The sequence below is a fragment of the Zootoca vivipara genome, chromosome 3 (assembly GCF_965207765.1).
Source record: "Zootoca vivipara chromosome 3, rZooViv2.hap1.1, whole genome shotgun sequence".
NCBI classification, from domain to species: domain Eukaryota; kingdom Metazoa; phylum Chordata; class Lepidosauria; order Squamata; family Lacertidae; genus Zootoca; species Zootoca vivipara.
In genome coordinates this window covers 49,481,596-49,506,065 of record NC_142586.1, presented here as the reverse complement: position 1 = coordinate 49,506,065, position 24,470 = coordinate 49,481,596, and the positions used below count along the sequence as shown (strand labels likewise).

The 24,470-nt window shown below is 40.5% G+C and overlaps 1 protein-coding gene across 1 annotated transcript in view; it reads left to right on the top strand.

The window, feature by feature from the left end:
* Positions 1-24,470, top strand: part of LAMA4 (laminin subunit alpha 4) — a 73,963-nt gene that overhangs the window by 46,608 nt on the left and 2,885 nt on the right. Inside the window, exons 16-36 of the mRNA XM_035109109.3 lie at positions 159-272; positions 1,072-1,257; positions 2,958-3,097; positions 5,004-5,177; positions 5,746-5,888; positions 7,099-7,261; positions 7,476-7,603; positions 8,935-9,106; positions 9,741-9,872; positions 10,578-10,720; positions 12,052-12,190; positions 13,881-14,018; positions 15,407-15,540; positions 16,506-16,667; positions 18,341-18,494; positions 19,566-19,759; positions 19,973-20,162; positions 20,427-20,582; positions 21,048-21,207; positions 22,281-22,411; positions 23,718-23,811. Coding sequence (XP_034965000.2) covers positions 159-272; positions 1,072-1,257; positions 2,958-3,097; positions 5,004-5,177; positions 5,746-5,888; positions 7,099-7,261; positions 7,476-7,603; positions 8,935-9,106; positions 9,741-9,872; positions 10,578-10,720; positions 12,052-12,190; positions 13,881-14,018; positions 15,407-15,540; positions 16,506-16,667; positions 18,341-18,494; positions 19,566-19,759; positions 19,973-20,162; positions 20,427-20,582; positions 21,048-21,207; positions 22,281-22,411; positions 23,718-23,811 — 3,147 coding nt within the window. The remainder of the gene's footprint in view (positions 1-158; positions 273-1,071; positions 1,258-2,957; positions 3,098-5,003; positions 5,178-5,745; positions 5,889-7,098; positions 7,262-7,475; positions 7,604-8,934; positions 9,107-9,740; positions 9,873-10,577; positions 10,721-12,051; positions 12,191-13,880; positions 14,019-15,406; positions 15,541-16,505; positions 16,668-18,340; positions 18,495-19,565; positions 19,760-19,972; positions 20,163-20,426; positions 20,583-21,047; positions 21,208-22,280; positions 22,412-23,717; positions 23,812-24,470) is intronic.

The window sequence follows — 24,470 nt, the reverse complement described above, 5'->3', positions numbered from 1 at the left end:
CATTGTCAAAGCTGCACTGGAAGAGGGGAGGAAGGAAACCAAATGAGGCTTATTGCGGTTCATCCTGATAACATGATTTAGCACATGTGTGAACTGGGTCTTTTTTGAGTCCTCCATAGTGGTAAAACTGTTCCTTACATTTTATTTCTCCTTTACAGATTATTTAGCTGTTGCTGACGCAGGTCGCCGTGTTAATGGAACTGTTGCCAGGAAGAATAATTGGAAAAGCTATTTGCTGAAAGTCATTTCAAAAATACAGATGTCAGAACAAGGTCAGGAGATAAATACTGAAAAATTTAATCTTGTGAAACTGATTGAAGAAGAAATTTATACTAGAAATCCCCTTAGCGATTATGTCAGGAAGGATTCAAATCAAATCCTACTTTTGCTGATTCTTTTTAATAGTTGAATCGCAAAATTGCCTTCAGATTTGTTGTGTTTGTTGGATCTTCTCCATAAAGGTAATTGGTAGTTCTATTTACAATTAATTTTGGCAATCTCTGTAATGTTCAAAAGGGTTAAGCATGGTGCAAGGCTGCCAAGTTACTTAGATACTAAAATACATTTTAGTGCCCATGCAGAAATACCTCTGAATGCCTACATAGCAAATAGTTGGCATAAGACAGAGTTGTATCCTATGGTAGCTTTGCCATAATAGAAAACAGAAAAATAGGAAGCTGCCTTGAACTGAATTTGAACTTGTTGTCAGTACAGTATTGGCTGACAGCAGCTTTGTAGGATTTCAGGCAGGGGGTCAATCCCAGCCCTTCCTGGAGAAACATGGGGGACTTCTTGCATGCAGATCAGAACATCTAATACCACTAAAATATTTTCCTTTGGGTGAATTGAGGCAAGCCAATTTTTGCCATTTCTCTCCTCGCTACTGCATCCCTCTCTACCATATCTTGTTCTGTTCTTGCTTTCCCCACTCCAGCCTCCACCCTAGTTCTCAGGTTCAAATTTTTAGTGATTTCTTACTACAGAGAATTCCCCCCCCCCTCTGTCATTACAGTGTATATGTCCTATCTACTGGCTATTAAGAGTCATTTTTTGCTTTTGTTCTTTTAACAGATAATGCAAGACAACGTCTGAACCAGTTGAAAGTCATTACAGATCAAGCTCTAGATACTGCAGCAGCAGTAACACAGACTACTAGTCCAATGGCTGAGAATGTGAGCAAATGGTCTCAAGACCTGAAGAACTTTAAGCCTGAAAGAGCAGCTTATGAACGTGCCACAGTCACAACAAGGGATACAGGTACGGTGATGGGAAACACTAGTATGCAAAATTGGTACCAAAATTGGTGGGATCTCAGGAGGCTGTACCCTCCCAACCCCACCAGGTTTTTGGGCAAAGAGAAAAGAGAAGAGAGGTTCAAAGCGTGGCAACACGAGAACAGGCCTTCTCTGCAGCGGTTCCCCATCTGTGGAATGCTCTCCCCAGGGAAGAGCATTTTGCCTGGCTCCTTCGTTATACACCTTTAGGCGCCAGGCAAAAACGTTCCTTTTTAACCAGGTCTTTGGTTGATCTTATTGATATCCAACACCCTTTTAGAATGTGGCTTGGAGGGGGGGGGCTGTTGGGTTACTGCTTTTGGCTTGATTTTATATGTTGTGGTCTTGTTGTGAGACCTCTGGGTATAGGGTGGTGTATAAGTTAAATTATTATTATCATTATCTTGAAAGATCTACATTGGCTCCCAGTACGTTTCCGAGCACAGTTCAAAGTGTTGGTGCTGACCTTTAAAGCCCTAAATGGCCTCGGTCCAGTATACCTGAAGGAGTGTCTCCACCCCCATCGTTCTGCCCGGACACTGAGGTCCAGTACCGAGGGCCTTCTGACGGTTCCCTCGTTGCGAGAAGCCAAGTTGCAGGGAACCAGGCAGAGGGCCTTCTCGGTGGTGGCGCCTGCCCTGTGGAACGCCCTCCCATCAGATGTCAAAGAGAAAAACAGCTACCAGATTTTTAGAAGACATCTGAAGGCAGCCCTGTTTAGGGAGGCTTTTAATGTTTAATTATTTTATTTCATTTTTCTGTTGTAAGCCGCCCAGAGTGGCTGGGGTATAAAGAATATATTATTATTATTATTATTATTATTATTATTATTATTATTATTATTTTATTATTATAAAATAATTGAACCCTGGAGTGGGAAATGCCCAGCACCCTGATGGGACGCAAATCACCCCCTCTCTGATCATGAGATTTCATATCTGCCTCTATGTGTGCACAATGAGAGGTTGTAGAGTGGCTTGAAGGCTCAGCCAAGAGTGAATGTAGACTCAGATCAAGAAAATTTAGCCACCTTGATCTGGCATAGATTATCCAGATCAGCATCTTCACTGCATGTGTGAAAGGAGATTGGAAGTGGCTCCATTTCCACCCACTTTTCTGAGCCACACTATGTGTCAAAACATGGGCAGTTTATTATAGCACTAGCAGAAGAAGCACTATAGTAAAAATGTCCTTTAGAAAACATGTTTAGTTGTTTTCTTACATTTATATCTCACTTTCCCCCTTTATGTATTTCCCACAGAAATACAAGTACATCATTGTTATTCAGTCATGTATATGGGGCTGTGGCATATTTCATTTTGGATCCAAACTGCTGTAGTTTTATTGGATTTTAGAATTACTTTAAATATTGTTACGGTCTGACAGCATGAACCATTTTCATGCTCCTTAGGGATAAAACGGCAGCTACAAAAATAATGTATAAATTGTTATAGTTGTCAAATCTTTCTTGTAGCAAAGAGTAAAGAGCCATTGCTATATAATAGTATTATTCCTAGATAGATAGATAGAGCAGTGCTACTTCACTCTTTGCTACAAGTAAGATTTTCTTGTGTTTGTGAGTTCAAGGTTAGAAAAATGTACACAGAAGAACCTTTTAATTTTTCACAGAATGGAATCATTACTTTCTTTTCCCCCACCCTCTTCTTTCCTTTTCCATGACAGTGAAGAGTCTCACAGAAGTTGTCCCCCAGCTGCTAGATAAGCTGAGGACAGTGGAACAGAAGTGGCCCGCAAACAATGTCTCTGCCAGCATTCAAAGGGTCAGGGAGCTCATTGCACAGACAAGGAGTGTAGCCAACAAGGTAAAGATGCTGCTGGAAACTTTACTTGTTCAAATAATATATTAGGCTATTTATTTCAAGCATCTCCTAAATTTAAACTTGGTGTTCAGTTATATCATCTGAGCTGGATGACCCTTGGCAATATAGCAACTGTTAACAGTCTGAAAAGACCCCTGGACGGTTAAGTCAAAGGCAACTATGGGGTTGAGCTCTCATCTCACTTTCAGGCCGAGGGAACCAGCGTTTGTCCACAGACAGCTTTCTGGGTCATGTGGCAGCATGACTAAACCACTTCTGGTGCAACAGAACACCGTGACGGAAGCCAGAGCACATGGAAACACCATTTACTTCCCGCCACTGCAGTGCCTATTTATCTACTGGCACTGATATGTTTGAACTGCTAGGTTGGCAGGAGCTGGGACAGAGCAACAGGAGCTCACACCATCGCGGGGATTTGAACCGCTAACCTTCTGATCAGCAAGCCCAAGAGGCTCAGTGGTTTAGACCACAGCGCCACCCACATCCCTCCTGAATGGTAGAATTGTGTTGGTACTATGCTAATGTTTACTGCCACAGAATTCCTGGACTCTAGGAGACCTCCAGGATGCCCAGAGCTGGAGGGCAGCAGCAGACGACTATTGCCCTCATGTGATTCTTATTGGTTTCCCAAGGCATCTAGTTGACCACTTTGGAAAAACAGGATATTGGACCCCATAGACCTTTGATCTGGTTTAGTGGGGCCTTTCTTGCATTCCAACCTCATGAGAAAGAGTGTGTGTAGGTGTAGGTGTAGGGTCATATTTGACTAAGTCATACTCGAAGTTAGACCCACTGAAATTAACTGACTATTAATTTCAATGGGTCTACTCTGAGTATGAGTTTGCCAAATGGGTCTAAAGCTCTTCTGTTACACCTTTATCAGAGAGGAAAGAGTGGCAATGGGGGAGGGGGGGAGTTTTCAAAAAGACATTTAAATCTGCAGATTGAAACCCATCACAGTGTTTTCCATCCACTTGTATTTGTTTAAGGATTTATGTCCCACATATAAATTAAGGATTTTATATTAAGGATTTATATGTGCAGCTAACAAGACAAAAAAAATCTGCATGGTATACTGTACATGAAAATGAATTCTGATGAATAAATGAATAAATACTTTGGGGTGGGTGTCCTCGCATTCATTACAGTCTTACATTAATGCAGCTCCACTGCATATGTTCTACACCTGAAGTACTTGAGTGTGAGACCAAAATGCAGCCCTCTTATATTCAAAGCAAACATTCCAATTGCTTTTAATGATATAAATGCCATTGGATATATATGTTTTCATTTTAGAAAAATTCGCAGGGCTGGATACCCAGACTTCTAACAAGCGAAGTTTTGCTAACAAATACCCACACTGGAGGACGGAGAGGATTTTCCTTGATTTCCCTTTCTTCCTTCTGCACACACACCCCCCCCCCAGGAAAGCTAATCCAGAGGGTTGGGGGACCCTCTAGAACAAAAGGGAGGTGGTGCTGAGGGCTGCAGGGAGAACAGGGAATCAGTGAAAATTGCTTTCTCTCCCCCACCCCCTTCCATCTGCAGGCGGTCTACTGGATTGCAGTCCTATCTATAAACAGGAGACCTTCCATTCATGGAAGACTATGTCTGGATCCATCCCATAGTTTATTAATCTTCTTAAATACTTTTTTACAACTCTGACTGTGGAATAGTGCATTAAATTGGAATTGTTTTCATTTCTAGTTTATTTTAGTTGTTAATCTCTCCCCACACCCTCAAAACACGTGAGCCACCAAACCACATGCAGTTCATTAACAATGTATCATGCTGTTATGAGGTGTAACAGTAGCCTGTGTTTTTTGCAAACTGTCCATAATCTATGTCTCTAAGGTAGGCATAAAATCTGACACATTTTATCTTCTAGGTTCAGGTCTCAATGTCATTTGAAGGTCAGTCTGGTGTTGAAGTCAATCCCCAAACAAACATGGAAGACTTAAAGGCTTTCACATCTTTGAGTTTGTATATGATGCTTCAAAAGGACAATGCAGAGCGGACAACACCTCAGGATCAGTTCATTCTGTATCTAGGAAATAAAAATGTAAGCATCATTTAATTGTTCTCATAGAAAATGCAATGTTTTATGAACTGTGTAATTTAGGATTTTTCATAAGCACAGTATGGTTCTATTTTTTTAATGAGATTTCAATACCAGCATGAACAGAATTAGTGATTTTTCAAACATCCTGTGAACAGATTCTCTTTCCATATTCATCATTGTACTCTTCAGTCTCTTCAAATAGAAGGTTACATCACCAACTATGGTGTGATACTGAGCTTCCACATTTACAATCAACTCTCCACAGACATTGAATATATTGAGGAAATGACTCTACTTTAGCTTTTAAGGTTCACATTTAATGAGCAGTAGATTGCTTGCAGTATATACATCAAGTGGTCCAGTTCAAAGATAAAGAGTTTGTGGTTTTCCTAGTAAACAATCATGGCCTCCCTTGTGCCCCCAGAAATCTTGTAGTCACAATCAGTAGCAAAACATGTCCTAAAGACTGCATTACAAATTCATAATGGACAGCTCTGAATACTATGCTGAACCAAATGTGTTGTCTGTAGCATATCTTGAAACTGTCTATTTTTCATTCCTTCTCTAGACAAAAAATTACCTGGGTCTTGCAATTAAGAATGACAACTTAGTATACATTTATAATTTGGGTAGCGGTTATGTGGAGATACCGCTAGACTCCAAGCCAGTCAGCTCCTGGCCTGCCTACTTCAGCCTTGTTAAAATAGAGAGGTAATATGATCTTGATCTGCTACATTTTTAACGTGGTTGGATGGGTTGAATAGAATCGAGATGAAATGGAAAACATGGTTTTTTATAATAATAAAAAAACTTACATTGTGGAGTAATGAGCTTAAAGATGTTAATTGTACCTTTTGAACAAAGTGATGAGATGGCAATATCTCCTTAATTATCATCAGTACTTCAGTACAACAGGTCCACAAGGGAGGAGAAAGAATGTAAGTTTGAAAAAGTTTCCATTCCTTTTTCTGATCACCACATATGCTTAAAAGTGGGGCGGAGGGGGTCATCCTGATTTGCTTGTGGCTTGTATAAGCAGCTTCCCTTTAATTAATTCATTCACCCAATACTTTTCAATGCATCAGCATTACCAGTCCTAGCCTAGCCTGATCTTAATATCTGTTTCAAGGAGATTGAAGTCTTGTTTACACAAACCAGATTCAGACTTTCTTAACTCATGTTTGTTACCTCAGTTTGCTACATCCACAACCCACTGTCCCAAGATTATACCCCTTGTCTATATGTACATCGAAGGTGAGGGTGCTCACCACCTTGCACCACCGAGAGATTACTTGTGTTCCTTTATGCAATGGTGCACAGAGATAATGATCAAACTACTATTTTATTTCATTATCTATGGAAGTAAACAAATGGCAATAGTTAAAACCACTAATCTCGCTGTAGGTCACTTCTTTCTTTTTTTGTCTCATAAGCAGCTTGGCAGTTGAATTCAGTTTTCAAGTGTTAGGCTTACTCATAATATCTGAGAGGAAGACCACTTCTGAATATTCTGAAATGATTTTTCTACCTATAGAACTACAGCTCTTCATTTCCAAAGAAACAAAACTGAACAAGAGCATGGTCTAGAACAGGCATCCCCAAACTGCGGCCCTCCAGATGTTTTGGCCTACAACTCCCATGATCCCTAGCTAACAGGACCAGTGGTCAGGGAAGATGGGAATTGTAGTCCAAAACATCTGGAGGGCCGAAGTTTGGGGATGCCTGGTCTAGAATCTGTGGTTTACCCGGTAGCTCTTCCTTTCGAAGTCTAGAATTTCAGACAACTGTTGCTTTTGCTGCTGACTTCAAAAATATTAACTTAAACTTTACTATTTGTTTTTGATTGTTTCACAAGTCTTTTGTAATTCAGCTAGCAAATATGACCTTGGGTCCAATTTCTCACCCTACTCTTCTTCAATAGGATTGGGAAGCATGGCAAAGTGTTTCTAACTGTACCAAGTCTAAGCAGCACAGCTGAGGAAAAGTTTATCAAAAAAGGAGAAGTCCCTGGTGATGATGCGCTGTTGAATCTGGAACCTAAAAATACAGTTTTCTATGTTGGCGGAGTGCCTCCAGATTTTAAGGTAAGCAGAATAGGAAGGAATAATTATTAAGCTGGCACTTTTATCTTGGAAATACCTTTATAGACAGCTTGTTTGTATTGTATTAAACAAATAAGTTTTCTATGTTGTCACCCAAATCTGCCCTACAAAAAGCCTTTTTACAGATGCAGCTTGGCTCGCTAACTCATTTGGCATTGACTTGAACATAATCTATTTTGCTTCCTTCTCTCTGCAGCTCCCTCCAAGCTTGGCTCTGCCTGGATTCACTGGCTGTTTGGAGCTTGCAACACTGAATGATGATGTCATCAGTTTGTACAATTTCAAAAATATCTATAACGTCACCAAATCCATACCCTGTGCCAGGTAGGGTGAACTGTATTCATTGTACTTCTCATGATGGGATGGATTTAGCTATATTGCATTTGGCCTAGTGGCCTGCTCATACGTGTATCTACTTTGCTTGATTACACATTGCAAGTTAGCAGGCATTAATGTATACCTCTCTTCAGCCATTAGTTCAGTCGACATCACTTCCTGCCCAGCATTTCTGAGACCCCTGTCTATATAAATAGGACTCATACTGAGTCAAACCATTGGTCCATCTTGCTCAGTAACTCACTAGCAGAGGATCTCCAGGGTTTCAGCCAGGGAACATTCCCACCCCTGCCTGGAGATGCCTAGGATAGAACTTGGGACCTTCTGCTTGCAAACCGGATGCTCTACCTGGAAAGTTTATATAACGAATTGAAAAAGATGTTTAGATATACTTTTCCAAAAAAACAGAAGCATTTTTGTTAGGAATAATGGGAGGAGAGATTAGAAAAGAAGATCAAACACTGTTTATGTATGCAACAACCGCGGCTAGGACTTTGTTAGCCCAAAAATGGAAATTACAGGAATTACCTACAATTGTGGAGTGGCAGACAAAAATGATGGACTATGCTGAACTTGCTAGATTGACATGTAAGATTCGTGACCAGGGGGAGACAAGGTTTCAAAAGGACTGGAGTAAATATGTGGACTATATGGAGAAAAACTGTAGATCGTTAAAAACTCTCGCAGGATTAAAATAAACCTTACGAATTGACCAATATGACAAAAAAGGAACTGCAAAAAAGGGAATTAATAAGAAACCCGCATGAAGGGAGGGGGGGAGTCATAGCTTGGCGGAGCAAGGTAAAAGATATGAATATAAGATTTTGTATAAAAGATTGGTTTTGTTAATTTGTTGAATTTGGAAAATGGAATAAAATGTATTTTAAAAAAAAAAAGCAAACCGGATACTTTACCACTGAGCTACAGCCTTTCCCCAGATGATAACTGTACTACATTAGCCTTATTTTACACACACACACACACACACACAAAATCATATACAGCCCCCTCAGTAGATGGTACTGATTTCTTAACTCCCTTGCCCACTTCACACGTTTGCAGATTAGTACAACAGAACGTGCAAGCAAAAATAATACAAACACTCCCAGTAAATTTTACATAAGCTAGCACTTTAAGTAAACAATTTTACTGAATAATAATGCCTGGGCATTGACTATATTTTGTTTAGGCCAACGACCTCATTTCCTGAGTTGCCCTTTCAGTATTGCTTCCATAATGATCTTTTTAGGTTGGAGAATGTAGGGCTTTCAGACTCCAGTGTTCTGATTTTTCTTCACCTCTTTTCCTGTCCACCCTAGGAATAAGTTGGCCTTTACACAGAGCCGGGCTGTGAATTATTTCTTTGATGGCTCTGGCTATGCTTTGGTGAGGAATATTGAGAGAAGAGGGAGGTTTGGCTTGGTGACGCGTTTTGATGTGGAAGTTCGGACACCAACAGATAATGGACTTCTCCTCCTGATGGTTAACGGAGTAAGTGGAATGAAAAGAAAAGAAAAATCCAGAAAAGTCTTGTTTTTTTCCTTTTACTGATGCCTAATAATTCCTAGTTTCCAATAAAAATAATAGTAGGGTCATCCTTGGTCTTGGCATTTGTCTGGTAGACTCATTAGAAAAACTAAAGGTTGAAGATACTAACATGTCTACAACCATTAGTTGCTCTGGCTGAGATGATGTCATCTAAGCAAAGACAAGCTGAGAAGTTTGTTTAAGAACATATATGGTTGTTGTAAGTAGAAAAGCACACCGTGCTGTTCCAAAAGGTGGATGAAGTAGACAGGAGGAGGTGTTGTTGCATAAAGGGAACTATTTTAAATATTTTTATATTGTATTTTTAATATTTTGTTGGAAGCCGCCCAGAGTAACTGGGGAAACCCAGCCAGATGGGCAGGGTATAAATAATATATTATTATTATTATTATTATTATTATTATTATTATTATTTATTACACTCAAGTCTCACTTACAGCTATAAATTTTAAGTAATAGCCAGTAGTGTCATATACTGACAATTTGTGAAACCTTATAAATATCTTTATAAATATAAATTTCTGACACACAAATCCTCTCAGATAAATCTTACTGGTTTTGTGTGTCTGTTGTGCAGAGTATGTTCTTCAGCCTAGAGATGCAGAATGGGTACCTGTATCTACAGTACGACTTTGGCTTCCCCAGTGGCCCTATGATTCTCGACGATCCTTTGAAGAAAGCTCTGATTAATGATGCAAAATTCCACGAGGTATTTTGTTGCTGCCTTTCTGAAATTTGGTTTTATTGCCTTTTTATTTTACAGTTAATGTGTTGTCTTGGTATTATTATCACTATAGTTATCTGCCTTAGGTGCTTTACACAGAAAGACAAGGTGTAATAATAAGAAATAAGTTAATAACTATAGATTATTGAGCAAAAGAATGCAACATATTATACTAAGTACCAAAAACCCTTATTGAGTGGGAAATAACACAGTTTCCAAGAACAGATATTGAGCAAAAGAATGCAACATATTATACTAAGTACCAAAAACCCTTATTGAGTGGGAAATAACACAGTTTCCAAGAACAGACAGCAACAAACTGTCTGAAAGAGATGGTCACAATGAAACTGCAAACTGAGTACTGTACAGTATGTCTTCCTAACTACAGTTGCCAGGTAAGAACCGAGGAAGAACTCTGAGGCTTGTTTCTTTAGAGAGATTAGAAATAGGATCTTCTGAACACAAAACATATGCTTTTAGTTTAACCACTGCCCCAATGGGCCCCCTCCAGTCCACCAAAGTTACTAAATATATCTGCAAAACAATTACAAATGAACAGTAAACAGACAAAAAAGTGTATTTCTCCATTTTAAAAGCCCTCTTATTTTACAAACTTTTAATGAATCTTTCTAAGATGTAGTTATGTACTATATTAACTGTGGTTTTTAACTCCCTTTTTTCCAATTTCAGATATCTGTTATATACCACAACTCCAAGAAAATGATCTTGTTGGTAGATAGGAGACATATCAGAAGTGTGGAGAACGAGAAGCAAAGCATGCCCTTTACTGATATCTATATAGGAGGGGCTCCTCCTGAAATTTTAAAATCTAGGTTGGTTTATAATCCACATTCAATCACTATTAATGCTTAAGTAATTTTTCATTTTATATGTTGCTATGAATTTGCTGCACCCACATTGCTAAATTAAAACATGTAACCCAGTGGGGGAAAGGTTTTTTTAATCCAATATGACAAATTATATCTGTAGGCATGTTGTTTTGCAAGCATTGTATATTTCATTATTTATTTAAAATATTTATACCCTGCCTTTTGGAGCAAGCCCTCACAAAGTGGTTTACAATTTGGGGGGAAAGCAAGAAAGAATAAATGTAAGATTAAAAGCAGTGCCATTTTTCTAGAAAAAGAGGTGCCGGAACTCACCTTATTCTTTTAGAAGGGCAATGGTACCCACCTGAAAGGTGCCAGAACCCACCTGAGAGATGCTGTAACTGAGTTCCAGCTGAAAAAGCCCTGATTAAAAGCATATAAAATGGGCCAGCAATAAGACTAAAAGACAGCTTAGTAAAAATAAATAAATTAAGAAACAGTATTTGGGGTCTGTTAAAAGGCCACAAGAGGCAGGGCTCTGAAGTTTTCAGGGAAACGAATTCTGCAGGTATGGGACCGCCCATGGAAAATGCCTGGCCACTGCTACTTACCAACCTGCTCACCCTTAGTGAGGGGCCAGGCAAGTTCTTGCTGGCACCATCATAATAGGAACAATTGGTATTTCCAGATACATCACTGCAGCATTTAAGGCATGTTGAAAGAGTAGGACTAGTGATTATCTTACTCAGGGATGTGGCGAGGCGCTGCGACACCCGGGGCGGCAAATTGCCATGTACTGGGGGGGGGCATCACTACGTAACAACGCATACGTGGCGGGGTATCCACACCTCCAAAGCCGCGCGCCTCCAGCTAGGTAAAAAGCCCGCTCAGTGCTGCTTGGCGCGGACTTTTTACCGGGAAGCTGGAGGCTCGGCTTGGGAGTCCCAGAGTGGAACCCGGGGCGTATCGCCCCCCCATTGCAACGCCCCTGATCTTACTGCATTTCAGCCTTCATAGACCTCCCTAAGACGATTAATCTTCTACAACATTCCAATGTGGTGTATCTAACCAGCAAGTTGTTCTCTGGCAGGAATTGAGATGAGAATGGAAAGATGATTGGAGGGGGGTGGGGAGTAATAAAAGTGCTCTCCCCTTTTGACCATCCTGCAAGTGGCAATGGACTACTCCCTGCATCAAACCGCTGCTACATTTCAGACAAAACCTAGTAGAATGGACATCCATCACACAATATTTCTGTACCTATGACTGTGCATGCTGTGGCTCTGTGTGAGTGGTTAGCTGGTTCCCTCTGAACAAACATTGTGTCTTCACAGTAGTGTGAGCTCACACCTAGCCACCACCACAGGCTTCAGAGGATGCATGAAAGGCTTCCAGTTCCAAAAGAAGGACTTCAACTTGTTAGAGGAACCAGGAACTCTAGGAATTGGCTATGGATGCCCAGAAGAATCACTTGTAAGTATGGTACATAGATCTTCTGTTTGTGTTTTTCAACATTTATATATTCTGATGTTTTCCTCTATCTCTACTGAGTTTTCCCTCGGTTTTTAAAGTGCAAAGCATTATTATTTTTCTCCCCATCTGCTTGTGATACTTAGCGGGGTAGGAACAGATAATGTTCTCAAAGCAAAACACACACACAAAATAAATTACATTCATTTAGAGTACATAAATGGAAATGTAGTGCTCCTTATGCTATTGAATGTAGAAAGTAAATCTGGATTTTAAAAAAACCCAGTGTGGTAGGTCTCCAACACTATGCACCCGCTAAGAAATCTGAAAGCTTAATAAATCTTTCTAGGCTTACTTCAGAATACATATTTTAAATTAGCTCTTTATCTTCAGATTTGCATAATTGGCATAAAGTACAAAAATGTATGATGCCAAACAGTAGAATTTCAGCTGCAGAATTTTGAAGAAACCAGAGGAGCATCTGACATAAAAATGTTCTGTGGCCTCAAAGCCTCAGAAAGGGGAGACACACAAACCATAAGGCAAAATACAAAACTGAGCATAAATATGAGGGCAATTTCTCTCCATCAAGTAAAATTTCAGTCCCAAACAACTGACTTATAGAATTATGAGTTGTATCTAATATTAGTCCCACGCAGGGTAGACCCACTGAAATGAATGGACATGACTAACTACGGTTCATTAATTTCAATAGGTCTAAGGCCAAGAAGTAAACCTTACACAAATCCAGAGTGGAGTCTCTAAGGTGGTTGGATGGAGCCTTGTATGCCTCCTTCCAGCAACTCCTGCAGCCTAGCTGGTGCCAAATATATTCTGCTTTCATTTGGTGCACAACAGCAAGGCGGGGGGGGGGGGCTTCTCGTCTGGGCAGACCAGGACCTCCCTACACAGGGAGGTCATACTGGTGCTGCTAACACAGCATTTTGACTTCATCCCCAGAGGCACACTCCATTGTCTCTTGAGGTGGATGGACACCAGCAACAACCCTATTGTTGTTTTTTAGTCGTATCCGACTCTTCGTGACCCCATGGACCAGAGCACGCCAGGCACGCCTGTCTTCCAATGCCTAACAGCCCTATTAGCAGGATTCAACTAATGAGTCCCATCAGCAAGTGCCCTGTGCAAGAACTAGCACAGTAGCACTTTAAGGTCCCAGCCTTCTCCAGTAGTCTCCTACTGTGACAGAGCGAGGGAGCCTTGGGCAATTTCTGCAGTCAGAAAGCAGCAGTGCCACATCCTGGGGGTGGGGGTGGGGTGTCCTGCAATGGCAGGTTAGAGAGTGCTTCTTGCGCTGGCGCTGTGGGGCCTTCCAGTTGTGCTTCAGAGCCCTTGCTTTCATCCCTAACAATGGGGAATCTGATTCCAGGCCATAACACAGAGGTTCCAAGGGGTGGGGAGTATCATCCAAACAGTCCCTTTCTTCCACTTGAGGCACAATTCATGTAGTACTGTTCAACAGCACTTAAAAGTGAGCCAGGAGCATCTCTGTTCCCATGTAATAAGCGTTTGCAATATCCTGCAGCAATGACACGTGAAGCACGGGGGTTGCTGGACTTTTATGAACATGAAAACTTACCCACCTGTGGCCTGCATATTCTGTTTTTTCTATTGTTATTTTTTTCACCAAAAAAAAGATCTACAACTACCTCTGTTCTGTTTGTTTGGTGAGCAGATGTCCCGCAAAGCATATTTCAATGGAGAAAGCTACATTGCATCCAGCCAGAAAATCTCCCCCTTTAACGGATTTGAAGGTGGCTTTAATTTCCGAACTTTACAGCCTAATGGACTTCTCTTCTATTGTAGTGAAGGAGTAAGTAGAGTTTCCCCATTAAATATAATTAAATATAATAAAAACCTGTGTTGTTTTTAAAGAAAATGTTGTTTCTAAATAGCTTTATCAGTAGATATATTTCAGGGCAGCCCATGGGCTGAATGGCAGTGACGATGACCCAGAGAAACATGGTCAAAATAAAGTCCCATTGAGATTAGTGGAACATTATTCTTACTTCAGTGGACCTCAGTGCAACCAGCTTTTGCTAAATTGGGGCCAAAGTATTTAATTCTCCCTGAGACCTGACAGTGAGTGCAAATGTGAATGTCCTGTACATAAAGTGAGTGCAAATGTGAATGTCCTGTACATATGTCCTGTACATAAAATCTGAGATAGTACTTTTACAACTGTAGTTTAACTTTGGATGGGATTTATTTGTGGTCAGTAAATATCACCACTTTCAGACTTTTAAATGGTGGTGTTAAAAAATAAATAATCAAAGTGTGCATAGGTCTGGGCAACTGATGCTAAAAAAAAATCAGCTGGGCAACTGATGCTAAAAAAAAATCAGCCCAGTTCTCTGTGTGAATTTCATTGTTTTCTTTGAGGAACTTTTCACAACTTCCTGGAAACTACCTTGCACATTCAGATTCGGTTAGAAGATTTGACATAATAGTTGTTCAAAGGGGAAATGGCACCAGTCCAGATGAATGCTTTATGCCCTATTTGTTTATTTGAAACATTTACATCCAGCTGCCTTTCCAAGGCAACTTACATAAAACGCAATGAGCAGGTTAAACAAGACATATCAAGCCATAATAAAAATATATAAATGCATCAATGAATTTACAGCAGTGGGTGACAAATCAGCTGAAAAAAGGCATTCTGGAATAAATAGGTATTGCATCATTTATGAAGAAGCAGAGTCGAAAGTGCAATTTCAAACCCCCTCTGAGATGTCAATCCAGAGCCCTGGGACAATTGCATTAAAGGAGCCACTCCTTGTTGCAGAGGGGGCCCTTCTCCTACCAAAGGACCCTTTCTCTTTTGCCTAATTCCCAACATGGTGCATTTGAACAGCAGCTGTGAATCTCTGAAAGACTGTTGGGGTGGGGGGAGTGTGAGCACATATGCAGAGCTTTTATGTCATTTTGGATCCCAGCCAAGAAAATGACCTCATTTCTCTCCCCACCCCACCCCCGCCATCTTTTTTTAAAATGCTATGATAGGGAAAATGCTTAAACACTTAGAGACAAAACAGGTGTGTTTACAACATGGGGTTTTTTAACCCCTCAATGCATTCACACAGATCACATCCCATCCATTTTGGTTCTCTCTCAGTACGCTTACTTTGCTCAACTACATTACAAGAATTATTACTAACTGTTCTTTGACTTGTGGGTCCAATGTTTTTCTCTGTGTTTCAGTCAGATGTGTTCTCTATTTCCTTGGAGAAGGGAGCTGTTGTTTTAAATGCTAAAGGAGTCAAAGTTCAGGCAGAAGAAAGATCTTATAATGATGGCAAAGCCCATTTTGTCATTACATCTGCCTCACCAGAAAGGTAAAACTGTTAAAAAACAAACAAACTATTTTTGTTTCGCTGCACATCTTATTACACTCACAGTTCATTACTCCACTTGGATATATTTATTAGAATACAAAATGCAATACTCCATTCCACACTAATATCTTCTTTAAGAAGGTCAGCATATATATCCCAAAACTAGTAGGAACACCCTAGCTCAGCAGAAGCGTGTTACAATATATTTATTTAACACAATTAATAAAATGCTCAAGTCCAGGGTACCGTTGGCCCTCCAGATGTTGCTGAACTATAACTCCCATGATCCCTGGACATATGCCCATGTTTGCCAAGGCTGATGGGACTTGTAGTTCAGCAATATGTGGAAGCCCAAGAGCACCTGAAATAGGTCAATATTCTGAATATGCAGCATAGGTTTTAAATGCCTGGTATATCTTTGCGACATTGAAACTGGCAAGGTGCTGTGTGGCAGTCCTGCCATGGTAAATAGGTCTCCCTTCCACAACAGCAGCCCAGTGGTCACACACAAAGATTGAAATATCAGTACGAAAGGAATGAGTGGGGACATGGCATCTCCATATCAAAACAATGCCACTCACATCCTTGCCACATGAAATATTATAAAAACTCAATGGGTTTTCAGTTTCTGCATTTCCTTTGTCTGCAATGCTGCTGTAAGCATATTGTTATAGTTAGGATTGTGACAGTGATTTACAGTGCAATCCCACCTGTCTCTACTCAGAAGTAAGTCCAATTAAATTCAGCGAGGCTTGCTCCCAGGTATTGCAGTTAAGATGTGTGTGACTTCAGTATTTCCAGGGGTTTTACTGAGCTGCTTCTCATTTCTGAGCACACTCATGGTTTGATGGTGCCACCTAGCGACTCATTCATCAAGTTCAACATCACCGAAATGGCTACGTTGCTTGGGTATCGCATGCTGAATTTAAAAGACTCTGTGTAAGATGCATTATTTTGTTCTGCAGACTTGAGCTTTTGGTAGATGAAGAAAAGAAAAGTGTAGATAATTCAGCATATGAAAGTGAAGAAAAGCCAGTGAGCACCAAGAAATTCTACTTTGGTGGATCTCCCATCACTACTGAGTTTGCCAACTTCACTGGGTGTATAAGCAATGCTTATTTCACAAGGTAAGTGCATTTCAACTTGTATATTTAGCTACTTGATGCATTTCTATACCACCGTTAATCCATCCTAGGGCAGTTTAAAACAAAAATAAAAGCAATTATAGCACAATAATAACAACAACAAATTAAAACTCCATACCATGAACCACCTGTATTTCTCTGGCATTTGAGTATGTCAATTACAGCTGGTCTCATCTCATAGCCTTGTTGTTGTTTAGTCATGTCCAACTTTTTGTGACCCCATGGACCAGAGCACGCCAGGCACTCCTGTCTTCCACTGCCTCCCGCAGTTTGGACAAACTCATGTTGGTAGCGTCGAGAACACTGTCCAATCATCTCATCCTCTGTTGTCCCCTTCTCCTAGTGCCCTCAATCTTTCCCACCATCAGGGTCTTTTCCAGGGTCTTCTCATGAGGTAGCCAGAGTATTGGAGCCTCAGCTTCATGATCTGTCCTTCCAGTGAGCACTCAGGGCTGCTTTCCTTAAGAATGGATAGGTTTGATCTTCTTGCAGTCCATGGGACTCTCAAGAGTCTCCTCCAGCACCATAATTCAAAAGCATCAATTATTCGGCGATCAGCCTTCTTTATGGTCCGGCTCTCACTTCCACACATCACTACTGGGAAAACCATAGCTTTAACTATACAGACCTTTGTCAGCAAGGTAATGTCTCTGCTTTTTAAGAGATGCTGTCTAGGCCTGGATGATTATATCAGGCCTATTTTGACACTGAAACCCCATTAATGTACCTCCAAGTACATAATGTAAACTCTGTGTACCTCCAAGGCTAGAGAGATGCATAAAAGAGAGTGCCACTACAAAAAAACCTCCCTGTCTTGCATCACAGTGAGGTAAGCTCATTGGTGGGATGATGAAAAGGGGCACCCCTACAGATAGCAGTCCGGGCAAGCTGGTATAGAGATGTTCCTTCAAGTATCTGGGTCCCAAACTCATCCTGATAGGTTATTCTTCAAGTTGCCATTTTTGTGTGTGTCATGAAAAGTGTATTTTCTGCTTAGGTCTTTGGGGCCTGCAGACCTAAATGGCAATGTTTTAAATGTTAATGTCATTGCTGAACCCAGACTCAAAGGATTGAGCAGTTATCTTCTTAATATTGGGCATTTTACCTAATGCTGTATTTAAATTGTTTGGTACCCACCAAGAGCCCTCTAGGATGGGACAGGATTGAAAAATGTAATGAATGCATTAAAAATATGCTACTGAGATAAGCTGCTGGAATACTTCAATAAAGTCAATTGTCGGTTGCCTGCAGTTTTAAAAGGTTAGCAAAGTCTCTGATCTACAAACATACATTCTTCTGTTTCTGCTTTTCCCTTGGGGATGAAAGGCAATCTAGATCATATACCCCATTTATAGTTCCATTTGCAGTCATTTACACACAAACAAACAAACATACAGCCATTCAGTTTGAAGTATAATACAAAAATTATACGAATGATGCAGCAAAGCTTGGCTGTAAGTGCAGCAAAAGTTCTCTCTGCATGTGGCAAAGGGCGGAGTTTCCACGAATCTATTCCATGAGCATGTAGACATGGATTTTTTAAAAAATTTCTTGCTGTTGTTTGTTTTTGAGGGAAGGAAGAAAATCCCTACATGCACAATCATAGTGGACTGTTGGGAATAACAACTTTATCTTTTTTTAAAAAAACCACATAGGTTGGATCAAGACGTTGAGGTGGAAGACTTCCAGCGGTATCCTGAGAAAATCCAAGCATCCTTATATGGATGTCCTGTTGAATCTCCTCCTGCTGCCCTTTTCCATAAGAAAATAAAAAATTCCTCCAAACCCAAAGGAAGCCAAAAGAAAAGGGTGAGCTGCTCCAGACTTACAACTGCTAATGGGACTTTCAGACCAGGGAAGAGGGAGGGCAGGACCCAAGTTCCCTTCAACACCGGCTCTCAATGATGTCTTGGAAGGAACAAAGACTTTGAACACCATTGAATGTTGGACTTGCAAAATACTAGTTCATTTAGGGGAAAGTATTGGTGTCCCCAAACTGTGGCCTGCGGACCACCAGAGGTCTGCATGCTTCATTCAGCTGGTCCACAGCGTGTCTGTGAAGAAAGGCAGGCACAGCAGCTGTGGACCCGTCTATCCGGTCTATCCTGAAGGTGACCAGGACAAAGCAGAAGTGAGAAGGGGAAGAGGCACTTGAAAGGGGGGGAGAGGATTAGCAGCACAAAAGACAGAGCAGCAAGAAGAAAAAGGCAGCAACTTGAAAGGGTTCTACGGAATTCAAATTGTTATACAATTTGTAAGAAATAAAAGAAGCATTAAAATGCAATTAAAAATCGGTAGCATCTAGTACAACACATTGCAATTGCTACAACAGGCAGAAAAATCATCAGCAATTTTCCAATGGCCCAAAGAGAAAAAAGTTTGGGAACTACTGGTGCAGTGGATAAGTTTAAAGGTTGCTCGGTTTTCCAGGGATGAGCCTGTGTATTTCTGTTCTCAGTGCCAAATCTGGAATGAGGTATATGTGACCTTGACTGCTTCCCTTTAAGGAAAAGAAATTGAGGAACCCATCAAATGTGATGGACTGCAGATCTGTTTTGTCTGCTGCAATCATATATAAAGAAGGACTGGGATATAATTTTAATAGCAAAGGGAAAATATGAGTGAGGGCAGCTGGAGTCTTTCCACATCCCGTAGTCTCTCTCTCCAAGGGCTTTAAATAAATAGGTAGCTGTTTTTACCATGAGCCTGTGCAGTTTTGATTATAGCTGATTTATATTAGCACCACAGTGAAGATTAGATCTGACCATCTGAAGTAACATCTAGAAGTAGACAGAAGATTGTGCCAACTCTGTAGCAATTATTATTATTATTATTATTATTATTATTATTATTATTATTATTAATTATATTTGTATGAAGGTTGGAAAAGACAACATAGCAGCCTCGCACTTTTCAGCAAACATTAAAAGAAATGGTCAAGAGGAGATTGCTCAAGGGGACCCACATTGTCACTTCTCCAGCAGCCCCAAAGCAACTGAGCATACATATCTGTTTGGAGGAACAGCAAATAGCCGGCAAGAATTTGATTTCCTACCAAAGGATTTCAATGAAAGGTATAGTCAGCTAAGCATACACTTGTAATATTATTACAAATAAATGCCGATAAGCATTTTTACGAAACTGAAGGAATAAAAACTAAGCTAACTAAAGTAATTTTTGACATTTCACAACTATTTTTCCCTGTATGCATATTCCCATCAAGTTCTGCAAGGCAGGTTGTTCACCAATTTCCATTCACGTATTAAAGTGCCATTTTTGTTTGACAGATCTCAGTTTTCCATTAGCCTGAAGACTCACTCATCCCATGGAATGATCTTCTATGTCTCTGATCAAGAGGAGGAAAATTTCATGACCCTTTTTATTGCCCACGGCCGTCTGGTTTTTATGTTCAACAGTGGCTACCGGAAATTAAGAATTAGAAGCCAGGAGAAGTACAATGATGACCAATGGCACAATGTAAGCGGGAAGAGAAAAGATCATGATGTGCTTTAGATAAGTGCTATTCCAAAAAAGCATAAAATCTGTCTGTCAAAATTGGGGGTTCATTTGGGATTTATTGCAATAAACTACCAGGCTCCCTCTTGTGAAGTAGATGAAGAGTTTCTAGAGTAGTGGAATAAATCAAACAGTCTCCTCTAAAATACATATGATGCTATACAATGCTATATTATATACTAGTCTCTGTATGCTAATGTTGACTTTGCCTCTGCCTTTATTTAGGTCATGTTTGTTCGGGAGAAAAATATTGGCCGCTTGACAATTGATGGTCTCCGGGTACTCGAAGACAGTGTTCCTTCTTTTGATAAAGCATGGCAAGTTGCTAGACCCTTTTACGTAGGGGGTGTAGCACCAGGAAAAGCTGCCAAAAATATCCAGGTAAAAGTATTTTTCTACAACAAAGCCTGCATATATTAAGATCCAAACCAACATGGCTACCTACATGGGAATTAACTGGGCAGAAATGCTTTAAAGCTCTGCATCTATTGGATACTATTTGCAATGAATCAGAATATATCCTGCATTTGAATCTGTTAACACTAGTACATTCTGGATCTGTTGGCAATGATATCATTCCAAATTTCCTACATCAAATAAGATTAGACTAGAACCTCCAGTTATATGATTAGAAAATAACTTAGGCTTCTTTGACACTAACAAAAAGAACCAAACAGACTGTGAGAATCATAGGCCATTTCATTATTACTCCCACTATTTTTTGGCCTTAAATTGCTTTTTTGAAAAAGTATCCATAAACAATTGTACACCTAAGCAAATGGAAAGGCCAAAGGCTTTCTCTTTTCCTTATTTTACTATTTTTCTTAATCTGTTTTGTTTTATCAGATCAACTCTGTCTACAGTTTTAGTGGTTGTCTCGGCAGTTTACAGCTCAATGGAAGACCAGTCACTTCTCCTTCACAAACTTTTAGCGTAACTCCTTGTTTTGAAGGCCTATCAGAAGAAGGAACATATTTTTCATCAGAAGGAGGATACATTATACTTGGTAATGTATCACTAACCATTGACTATTCCATCAGACTGATGCCTGAATTGATACCAGTTGCCTAGTGAAGGGGCAGGGAGAGAGATAATTAGATTGAAATGAATCAGTTATTTGAAAATTATGCTGGGTGCCATGTAGCCTTATTAGCATACAGTAGAATCATTTGCTCCACACACTTCCTGCCTTGCTCCAGATACCCTGCCTCATTGGAGGAAAAGATTCCAGTCATTTCGGTGGCAGTGCTAGCAGGGCCGTCTCAAGCATGTCGGGTGCCCTGGCGCCGTGGTGCGGAGATCGCTCCGGCGCTCCTTCCCTGGTGGGCGGGCGCAGCGCGCAGCACGGCTTCCACACCATCCTGCCTACCCATAGAGCCAGCCCTGAGTGCTAGTGGACACAGATCAAGTCCAGCCATTAGCCATTAGTCTTTGGCTTTATTGTAGCATAGGAACTGCGGGTGTCACCATCAGTGCCACAAATTATAAATTCAGAAATAGTGCCTAGTGGTTGCTCGCCTAAAAATGGATAAGCCCTCTCACAAAACCAGCACATTGCTCAAGTGGCAATGGACAGTACAGTGGTACCTCGGTTTATGAACACAATTGGTTCCGGAAGTCTGTTTATAAACTGAAGCGTTCATAAATTGAAGCGAACTTTCCCGTTGAAAGTAATGGAAAGTGGATTAATCCGTTCCAGACGGTCCGTGGAGTACTTAAACTGAAGCGTTCATAAACTGAGGTGTTCATAAACCGAGGTTCCACTGTATACCCATTGATACCCATTGAAATAAATGGAAAGCCATGATACTTTCTTAAGCTAGCTGGATACCATCAATTACAAATTAAAGCAAAATATTCAAAGCAAGAATTGAAGAGTATGACTCTTAATCATCATTCCTTGAGGCTATCAAAGTGCGGGGGACTCATATTCCAAAGATGAAAACTATTTAAGAAATATACACAATTGGGAGCTAAACTTTATGTCCTGCAGCAGGTGACTTTTTCCAGTTAACTCTGGTGCCAAAAAACAACAACACACAAAATCATTCTATGATTTGTCATGCTTTTCTCCTACAGATGAATCCTTCAGTTTGGGGCTGAAATTTGAAGTTATTTTTGAAATCCGCCCTCGAAGCAGTTCAGGAATCCTGATGCATGCACACAGTATAAATGGAGAATTCCTGAATGTGCACATGAAACAAGGGCAGGTATGAAGGGGGACTAACATTTCCCTTTACATTCTTATATGCATGCCTTTCCAAATGCTCATTGTGTACAAACCAAAATTTGCTCTTAATAGCAACAGGTTCTAATTTCTCAAAAGGGGGTCCCATTTACCCATAAAAAGACACAATTTACACTAGTTGTAGTTCTTCTGTTTCAGGTGCATAAAGAGTTCACACAATTAAAAAAAACTTCAGTTGTAACATCGATTTTTAAAAACACTGTCAAGATGAAGGGGGGGAATTGACATTTTTGTGTTGCTGCCTTAAAAATTCAAAATTTACAGCTGCTACCTAAGAACATAGGATCAGACCAAGGGCCTATCTAGTCCAGCATCCTGTTCTCATGGTGGCCAAGCAAATGCCTGTGAGAAACCCTCAATTAAGATCCAATCACACAAGCACTCTGCCCTTCTGTGGTCTCCAGTAACTGCTAAGAGATTGCAGGTTAGGAGTTGTGGAGTTAAGCTGCAATCCTAACCCCCCTTATCTGGGTGTAAGCCCCACTGAATTCAGTGGGACTCACTTCTGAGTAGGCGTGGTTGGGACTGCAGCCCTGGTTATTTTAGACTTTGAGGTTAATGGTCTTATGAAAAGCCCTTTTTAGATGGTAGTTTGATAAACCAGCCCTGCTGTGTTGTCTGCTGAATGGCCCTGGTGGCACCACTAAGCTAGCTAGGTAATTTTTCTTTAGTTTTGGATCAAGTGATGATTTCTTTATAGCATGCATCACAAAAGCCATTTCCTGTGAATGTGTTTGAGTGTTCTTGAATAATAAAGGGGGAGTGACAAAAAAAGTCAAAGATCTCAAGAACTAGATAGCTATTAAAGCATTATACGGCCCTTGAGACAAGTTTATTCTGGATGGCAAAGCCTCAGCCTACAGGATAGTACCAGCATCGCTTAGCTTCAGCAAATGAAGTCCTTCTGAGCAGTCCATCCTCAAAGTTCTATAACTGCCACCATAGAAACTGAATCGTTTTTATTACAGCAACTGATCTTGGTAAAAGCTAAAACATTTTGCTATAATTTAATATTTCTGTTTTGTTAGTCACTATATTTTATGTTGGGCACAAGCTTAGGAAAGACCACATTTTTCCTGTGAATTATGTAATGTAGCAGTGCTAAGTGGTTCTGAGAGCCAATTATTTTATGTTAATTATTAAACAAATTGTAGCCTCCTTTATGTTTTAAATGCTGGAAATATTTCATCTGAAGGCTATGGTAGTGCTGGTATGGTGAAAATCCTGAAATTTATGTCCTGGTTCAAATTACGCCATTGTTCTCCCAGGTCATTGTGAAGCTGAACAATGGCATCAAAGACTTCTCAACCTCAGTTACACCAAAACAGAATCTCTGTGATGGCCGATGGCACAGAATTGCAGGTGAGTGAATAGGGATGGTTGATCGGATGCTCCCTCCAGATGCTGTTGGTGCACAACTCCCAGCATCCCTGAACATTATCCATACTGGCTAGGGCTCTGAAACATGTCATGTACCGTATGTAAATGACTTAGAATTACTGTATAAGGCCATGCATGTGTGGAAATCAGGTAGTGCTTGGTCTGCAAAAGGGTGGCAATGTATCCAAAATTCTGTGGTTGAGTTTGGCTGCTACTGAAAATGGCAAACATCCAATAAATCTCCTATCTTTTTCAATATCTGGGGCAATGTATTAATGTCACATTATCTATTTCCGTGCTTCTGGGCACATCATTTGCTACTTGCATAACAGGTTGTGGGGAACAATGCCATGTTATATTAGGATGTATGTAATTTGTCCTAGGGACACGGGTGGCGCTGTGGTCTAAACCACAGAGCCTAAGGCTTGCAGATCAGGTCGGTGGTTCGAATCCCCACAACAGGGTGAGCTCCCGTTGTTCGGTCCCAGCTCCTGCCAACCTAGCAGTTTGAAAGCATGTCAAAGTGCAAGTACAGTAGATAAATACTGTAGGTACCGCTCCGGCAGGAAGGTAAACGGCGTTTCCATGTGCTGCTTTGGTTCGCCAGAAGTGGCTTGGTCATGCTGGCCAATGACCCAGAA